This window comes from Trachurus japonicus, chromosome 3, assembly GCF_045865225.1.
Source record: "Trachurus japonicus isolate A0001 chromosome 3, Traja_1.0".
NCBI classification, from domain to species: Eukaryota; Metazoa; Chordata; class Actinopteri; order Carangiformes; family Carangidae; genus Trachurus; species Trachurus japonicus.
Window position 1 is genome coordinate 3,851,795 of NC_140909.1, and position 9,260 is coordinate 3,861,054.

Below are 9,260 nucleotides of genomic sequence, written 5' to 3' on the forward strand. Positions count from 1 at the left end.
CATCTTTTGTACCCGATCGCTCATCGACACGATGCATTGTGTTAAGATTAATTTAAGATCAAGATGTAGATGTCTGAACTAAAAATGGAAACTACGGTGGTATAATAAGCTTGTATCTGTTTGTCTTTGCATCAAGTGCAACAGAAGTTATGTGAAGTGTGAACAACTGACACAAAAGCAATAAACATTTAACACAAAAACACATCATCCCAAAATGTTTTTTTAATTTATTTTTTATTTTCTTTACTGTTTTCATTGTTTTGTTTTGTTTTTGTGGATATAGATGGAATTTATTTGGGGGATTTCTGCACATTAACCGAGGTAAACCAGCAGAGGAGTTCAAAGTTTAGATCTTGACCAAGGGGGATTTTCCAAAAAAGATATTTTTAGGCACAGGAAAAGTCACCGAGGTACGACATTTATCTAAATTACAAGGATCAGGGGGCCGCATCTATGAAATGTGGGTTTTTCTGCACATGTTCATTTTCACTGGCAATGAAAACATTAATAATAAATGTGTTGGCATCATTGCTAACTAACCAACCCACGCGTCGGTCATATCATCTGGATACGACTGTTCTGTTCTGCTCCCTCGTTTCTGCGTCGTCTGTTAAAAACACATTCAGTCCTTCAATCGGTTGTGGACACAATACAATAAAAAGAAAAGGAAACAGACACAGTTCAGTGAAAACAGAAAGAAATCAGTGTTTGTGAGTCACCAGAAACACTTTGCACACAAAGTTTCAAACATAAAACAACTAAAAAGTCAAACAGAAGGCGGCACAGCTGGTGAAAACACGGGGTCGCACACTGAAGCTGAGAAACTACATGAAAGATCGAGTCCACACCACGCGCCCTTCACAATCACACTCACACTTATTTCAAAATAAAACATTATCACACTTTTTTTATACAAATATAAGACAAGTCAAATTAAAAGTCTTGCACACACACACACACACACAAACACACACGTCAGATAGAAACAAGCAGGTTGTCGAAGGAGCACGACGGCTCTATGTACGAATACGAAGCTAGATTTAAGCGTGTGCTGCAAATTTAATATAGTTTTTACACAATAATCCAGCTAATTAGTTTGTCTGGTCACTCTGCACCATCATCATCATCATCATCATCATCATCATCATCATCATCGTCATCATCGTCGGCCTGTAGTGGTTGGTTACACATGTAAACGTGACCTGGACACAGACTCATGGTGAGAAGTGCTAACAACATTAAACTTCATGGCTATAAAGGCGTCTAACACAGATAAAAGGAAGGTGACAGAAGGTGACAGAAGGTGACAGAAGGTGACAGAAGGTGACAGAAGGTGACAGAAGGTGACCGTGACCGTGAGGGATCAACGGAGCCTCCAGAGATAATAATCTGTCATGTGGTGGTGGTGGTGGTGTAACCTATTACCAAAAAATAACAAAAAAAAATTAGTGACAAAACTTCTTCTGGCCGTCAGTTACAGTTACATCTTCTCGGTGTGGGCCTTCAGCTTCCTCTCCCAAAGTTTCTGGTTATCTGAGAATCCTTGTTTGCCCTTGTTGAAGGAATTCGGTCCGGCAGACGTTGGCGTCTCCCTGGAAATATAAAAGATTCATTAATTCATCCTTTCACACTCACACAGACACACAGACTGCGTTTACATGCACTTCAGTACCCCGGTTTTAATCAAATTCTGGGTTAGTGTTTACATGAACTTAGAGAAACCCAGTTATTCAGTTTCCCTCTATACATGATAAATACAGTATTTATCATGTATACAGGGAAACTAATCGCAGTAATCAGAAACCGGGATACTGTATTACAGTATCCCGGTTCCAGATTACTGCATCTTACGTGCGTATGTATGTGTGTTTCATGTTTATTGTTTACAACAGGAAGCGCAACTACTAGGAAATATGTAGGTCAGAAAATTTACAAATTAAAAATGCTGCCATGTTATAGAACTTAATAAAAGAAAGGGAACTTTAATGCAGACTGATGTGTTCATTGTAAAACATGCATTTATTGATGTAAGAGTGGTGATTTCTGTACGTTAGGCGACAGAGCCTCCAGGCAGCGCTGCTCCTCCAATACACACATGAAGCTTCACTTTTAAAGGGACAACCAGGAGTTTCTATTCGGTTATAAAAAAGTCTCACGTTAATGTGGATGAATCTCCGTTACCACTTGTTAATGGTCCATTCTAGATAAATCTATGGTTTTGTCTCTATGGTTATTTTGTTATTATTAGTGGTGGTGGAAATGCTGGGCGAGCCGACCAGCGTTTCTTTACTTTCGGTTTCGTGGCGAGTCATGAGAATAACGCCGCCGTATGAATCTCCGTTTATGGTGGGAACTACGACGGTATGTGATCGTCTTCCAACCTCTGACTTTAATTCTTGATGAATGAAAACATGAGTCTGTCTTGACCCGGTCAAAGAATTTCACGGTGCGGAGGCTCATAAATGTAGTGTGGAGACACTTCACTTTAACAAAACTCCTGGTTGTCCCTTTAATCCAAGTAAACTATGCCACTGCCACAATTGTTAGATTTCATCAATGAAACCAGCATTTATCTCCTAAAAAGAATTTAACCAGCCGGCGGTAAACCTCTACAAACCTACGGGTAAGTTAATTAATGATGGTTTTCTCCCCGGGGTGAGGGAGTAGGTTGGCCGGCCGAGCAGCTCAGCAGACCGGTTTCTGTCTCTGTGATGTCCCGGTCACACACGGGGAGCTTCTCTCCTCCGAACAACGTCGTAGCAGACGTCTAAACAGCCTCATTTGGATAAACCGACCGCACATTGGGGATCTAAACAGCTACTTTCTCGCATGAAAACATATTAAAACTTAATAATAATAATAATAATAATAATAATAATAGTCTCCTCTAGGGCTGACCCGATTATCATATTTTGATAATTGAAGCTTCGCGGACATGAAATCGATTTTAATCGAAGCTTCGACGGCCGGGGGGATGCGCGATCGTAACGTCTGACAGGGGCGGCGGCAGTGGCGGCGCGATCGTAGCGGAAATAATGAAAGTTATGGCAAACAAACACCGCATGTCTCCAAAACCAGGCAGGTTTCCATGGTGCCAAGTCGCCGACTCATTGTAATGTAACAACTGCTGATGAGAACCGGTGTCAAAAAGGGAAAAAGGAAGAAAAAAAACAATCGATCACGGACTTCATGATCGATTACCATGGCAACGAACGAAGCTTCGAAGCTTCGATTTTTTTGGGTCAGCCCTAGTCTCCTCATCGCTCCAGAAATGGTTCTCTTGCTGTCGCCGCCATTTTGTACGTAACGTATCTATGGTAACGGTTACGTCAGCTGGCTGAGCAGCTTTCAGATATCGGGGTACGGTGTTTACACGCTCCAGTATCCTGGTTTCTTTCGGAGTTCTCCAGGCAGCAAAATCGGGATATGAGCTTATCGGAATCGGGAAATGGTGTTTACATGCACAAACACAAAAACGGGGTACTTAAAAAACCACATTAAAATCGGGGTACTGAAGTGCATGTAAACACAGTGATAGAAGATTATTATTTAAAATGTTGGGTATTTACCTGCCAATGTTCTTCATCCTCATCTTTGCCTCAGGCGGCATCTCCTCTGGTTCGCTCTGCAGGTCACAGAGTTACAGTCAGTCTCTCCTGTGTGTTATCAACGCATCCGTATAAACCTGTAACTGTGTAACGTATACGCGAACTTACGTCATCGTCTTCGTTAAAAACAGACGCCAGCCCCAGCTTCTTCTTAGGAAGTGACGGTGCAGGTTCTTTGGGTTTCTAGAAAACAGGTTGAGAAACATCATGAGATTTTATTTTCATCAGATACAGAAGAAAAGATGTAAATCATTAGATTTTTATCAGTTTAAGTTGATAAATGACTCATCAATACATGAGCATTTCTTAACTTTTATGGCACAACAGTGACAGGAAGAGTCAAATGAGTCTCTGACTGCTGCAAGATTATGACCTTTTTTTTTTTACTAGGAGCTCACAGCTCAGTGGCCCCCGACTTAAAATCTCAGGAGCACAAACTGAACATTTAGGGGCGCACACTGTAAAACGACTTGCAAAGCAAATATTAGGCTGCCTAACGTTTCCTTTTCATTCATGATCCTCACACACATTGGTCTGGTTGCACATGTGCACGTAGATGAAATATTTACTTGCACCGTTTCAAATTGTAGGGGCAGAATGCCTCCATTTAGGGGCAGATTGGAGCCCTGCTGTAGCTGTACCTCCATATGTCACTCCTATTCAATGAGAGGTCAGAAGAATTTTAATTTACCTCTTTGTCGTACCTCCACTCTTTTAACTAATTTTAAGCAATTATCCTCCTTTAAAATGAATGAAATATCTTCTCTCCAAATAAAATCACACTCATGCCTAATTAAACTGAAATGAGTCTGTGATTTTATCTCTTTTTTTTGTTGCTTTGTTTTTCTTTTCTTCCTTCTTTTCCTCTCTGTTGCTTGTTTATCGTGTTTTTTTCTTGCCTCTTTCCCTTTTCTGCTTCTTTCCCTCTTTGTTTTGGTGATTTTTTTTTTTATTGAAGGGTAGGATTTTGATAGAAGGGCTTCTTCTCCTCTCTCCTGCACAGGTGTTTGCCTTTTGAACTATGAAATGTATAATAATGTGTAATGACATTTATGAATGAATAAACATGTATATTGTAGTTATTATTATTGCACACACACTCACTGTCGCTCCAAGTTTGATGGATATGGGGTTGGACTTGTTGGCCAGCCGGCTGCTCATGCTGAAGCCGATCTTGGAGATTTTGCAGGGAGCTGGTGCCGGTGTGTCAGAGTCAGAAGAGGAGTCGTCGTCTTCATCCTCGGGTATGAAATGATGGGATGTGCGCTTGACTGCAGCGGCCCCCTCTCCAGCCACAGTGCTAGAACAGACATGATGGGATGTGCGCTTGACTGCAGCGGCCCCCTCTCCAGCCACAGTGCTAGAAGACACAGGCTTAGTTTTCACTCTGCCTCCCTCCTTTCTTCCCCCCCCCATCTATCGTCCTCCACCACCCCCCTTATCCCATCCTTATTCATATCCCTGTCTCTTCACACACCTTCCACCACCTTACCCAATCACCAACATCATCATCACAATCACACACAAAAAATACCCCATCTACCAAAAATATCCCCCACCCCCCCCCCCCCCTCAACCCTAACCCTAACCTCCACTACCCAACTCAACTTTCAGATCTATCAGCACATCACCACACCACAACCACACCAACACAATCACTAAACACACAACACTCTCCTACTCGACCCCTAATAACCCCATCCTAACACAAATCCAATCCACCACCCACCCCACTACCCCCACTCACTTCACCCCACCATACTTTCCCCACCCCATCCCCCATACAAACCCATTCTCCAACCCCCTACCAAACACAACACACCACAAACCAAACCATCTACCTACACACCACACACCCCAACCACTACCACCCCTACCCCTATACCATCTCCAATCCAACTAACTCCCACTCACTCCTTACCATTACTTACCCCCAACCTACTCTACTATCCTAAACCTCCCCAAACCCCACCCACTATTCATCATACTCCCCCCCCCCTCACCCCCCTTCTCACCCTCCCCCACCCTTCCAATTATCAATCCATGACCCCTTACAATTAAATACTTCGTACAACCGTCCAACTCTCCCCTCCTAGTAGAGACCTCCATCTAAACATCATTCCTCCTCCATTTATTCTTATTCCTCAACACACTCTCCCTTTTCTACGTTTACGCTCAAACCATCACCTTTCCATCCCTAACTCCCTCATAACCCCTCATAACTTCATTACACATCCCCTCCTTCCCTCTTTCTAAACCCCCCATTTAAATAAATTTTAATAAACCAATGACAACCACATCCACTCCCCCATACAAAACCCCCACTCCCACACACCCAACCCACCACCCCCCCCACTACCCACCATATCACCAACCACCCACACCTCTCTCATCCCATACTACTCACCAAACCTTGCCATGGAATATTTTATTATAGAAAAACCCCCTGGTCGTCACTCATAACCTCGATATCATGACGCATCTTTGAATTATAGCCCCACCCAACCACCTCCTTGGGTGTTTGTTGGTGTTTTTTTTGTTTCCCTTTCCCCTGTTTTGTCCCCCACACCTTTGGCCATACCTTCCTCTCCATTCTCTCACTTCCCAGCGTCTCATCTCATTACCAGCAACTTTCACAATCTACTCACCATTTTACCACCGCGCCTCGACCTTTACCTCCCCCCCCCCCCCCCCCCGAGACATAATCAGTGAGCTATACACCTATACATTCAACCTTATTCCTTACTTCTATACCATACCCCCTACACAGTTTTATCCACTCACCCAACTCTTAAACATACTCTAAAATTAACCTAATCACATCCCCACCTCCCTATCTAACTCCATCACCCCTCGTCACCAACCCCAAAATATAAATCCCCCCCACAACAACCTTTAATAAAACCCAACAATCCTTATAAACACATTAACCACCCCCAATCTACATAATCCATACACAACCACCTAAACAAATCCTACATACTAATCCATTCCAAACCCTCACTTATAACCCCCCCCCATCACCCTACCCTCATTTCCCCCCACATATATCTTAACTTGTCTCCCACACCCCACTTCCCCCCATCCTACCAACATAATACCCTCCCCACGATACTTGTAATGTTATCATCAAGTAATAAAAAACTACAAACCCTCACCAATCCACTAACTAAACTATTACAACCCACAATCCAACAATAAAAAACCTCTATGTCCCCCCCCCATACTATCACCCATAGCAGATTTACTGCCCACATAACCATTATATCCCTAAATATCTTATAAACCCCCACCCCTCCATACCATACCCAAAATCCACCCAGCCCCAGGTTACCCCCCCACCGTCCTCCCGGAAAACTATCATCTCCATGGTCATCTGCTCATCGTGGCATTTACTAGGATGATCAACCCCCATGGCCCCTCATTATTCCCCCAGACGTGGTCTCAACTGACATCTGCTGTTCATGCAAGCAGAACCTCATTGTACATGATAACATCAAAGTCATAAACCTCATAAGCATACACCAGTAGCCACTGATACCCTTCATTCCACCAAAGTTTTACAATCCGCACATCACTCCACCACACCCCCCCCCCCCACACCCCCAGAGCGAGAGCTGTTTTTTTCCCTACCCTATCCCTCTTACCCTCCCTCTCCTCCACCTACCTATAATAAATCATATCCCCTCATCACTCTCCCCACCCCCCCCTCATTTCCTCATTCATCTCTCCCTTAACCCCCCCTTAATAATTTATATCCACCAACATCAATGATCCTAAAACCAACAAAAATACCCCTAACCAAATCCAACCCTTCAACCCCATCATCTCCAAATATAATTTCATACCCCACTCCCCAAACCCCCCAAACTATAATATTAAAGCGTCCTTCTCCCCATACCACAATATACTCGGCATCCCCATAAACCAAATATTAGCATAAACCCCCTACCATACCCCCCCCACTTAAACCACCTCACCACCCCGACAACCTCCCCCCCCCCCCATTTATCCTCTACCTCCCCCATCATACATTATCCAATAACATCCACAACCAATATACCCCTCACCTAAACCCATCAACCCCATAAAATAACTTACCACCCCACCCACTTCCCATCCACACCCCCCATACACACTATAATATAACCCCCTTTCCAATATCACAATTAATAATCTAACAAACTCCCCCTCACCCCAAAACTCCTATCCCATCAACAATAAACAACTCCCCACCTTCAAATCACCTCTTCCAACTACTCAACATCCATATTACAATTACAAAACTACCAACACCCATTTTAATCTATAATTCCCCAAACCTCTCATCTTCCAAACTCCTACGCAAAATATCCCTACCCCCTATAAAAAATACCCCCCCACCAAACCCCCTTTCCTTCTCTAACACTCCCCCTTCCCCCAACAACAATTATCTAACATCCACTTCTCACACAAACCTAACAATTCATCATCCATCAATCAAAAAAAAAAACAACACACAAAAAAAAAAAAAAAACACACAAAACCAAAAAAACAAAAAAAAAAAAAAATCAAAAAATAAAAAAAAAACAAAAAACAACCCAACAAACAACAAAAAAAAAAAAAAAAAACAAACACAACCAAAAACAACCACAAACCAACCCCCAAAAAAAAAAACCCAAAAAAAACACAACACCCAAAAACACAAAAAAAAAAAAAACAACAAACAAAACAAAAAAAAAAAACAACACAAAATAAAAAAAACAACACACACCAACACACACAACAAACAACACAAACAAAAACAAAACCCCCAAAAAACCAAAAAACAAAAAACAACACCAAAACAACCACCAAAAACAAAAAAAACAACACCACAAACACACAATCACCAAAACACACAAAACACACAAACCAACATCAAAACCAAACAAACAAAAAACACACAACACACCAAAACAAACAAAACCAAAATCACACCACCACAACCCCCCACAAACAAACCAAAAAACACCACCACCACACACAAACAAACACAACACCCACCACAAAAACCACCACCACACAAACCAACCAACCCATCACACCACCCACAACCACAAACCAAAACACCACAACAAACACACCACAACAACACACACAACACAACCCAACAAACACCACCACACAACACCCCACCAACCAAACACAACCACACAACACACCCAACTCCACAACAACACCACACACCACCACCACCACCCACCCTCCACACACACCACCACCACACACACCACCACCCACTCCACAAACCCCACCTACTCCACCACCACTCACACACCCACACCCTACTACACACCACCTCCCCACCCCACACTCCTCACCCACATACCTTTCCCCCACCTCCTCCAATCACACACCACTCCACCTCCACACCTCCCCTCACACACCCAATATCCCTCTCCCACCCTCTCCTCTCCCTCTCCACCATCGATCACCCTCACCACATCTCTTTCTCTATCCTCCCACTCCTCTATCTTATCCCCACTCCACTCTACTCCCCACCACTCCTCTCACCTCATCTCCTCTCCTACCTCCTCCTCCTCTCTCCTCCCTCCTCTCCCCTCTCCCTCCTCTCTCCTCACTCCTCCCCTCCTCTTCCAACTCCCTCCTTCTCCTCCCCTCCTCCCTCCT

General features: G+C 43.4%; 1 protein-coding gene across 1 annotated transcript in view; it reads right to left on the bottom strand.

The window, feature by feature from the left end:
• Positions 1 to 210: 210 nt before the first annotated feature.
• Positions 211 to 9,260, bottom strand: part of pcnp (PEST proteolytic signal containing nuclear protein) — a 9,832-nt gene continuing 782 nt past the window's right edge. The window contains exons 2-5 of the mRNA XM_085805319.1: positions 4,707 to 4,908; positions 3,717 to 3,791; positions 3,570 to 3,625; positions 211 to 1,592 (exon numbers count right to left, since the gene is read on the bottom strand). Coding sequence (XP_085661445.1) covers positions 1,481 to 1,592; positions 3,570 to 3,625; positions 3,717 to 3,791; positions 4,707 to 4,769 — 306 coding nt within the window. The 5' untranslated portion in view covers positions 4,770 to 4,908 and the 3' untranslated portion in view covers positions 211 to 1,480. The remainder of the gene's footprint in view (positions 1,593 to 3,569; positions 3,626 to 3,716; positions 3,792 to 4,706; positions 4,909 to 9,260) is intronic.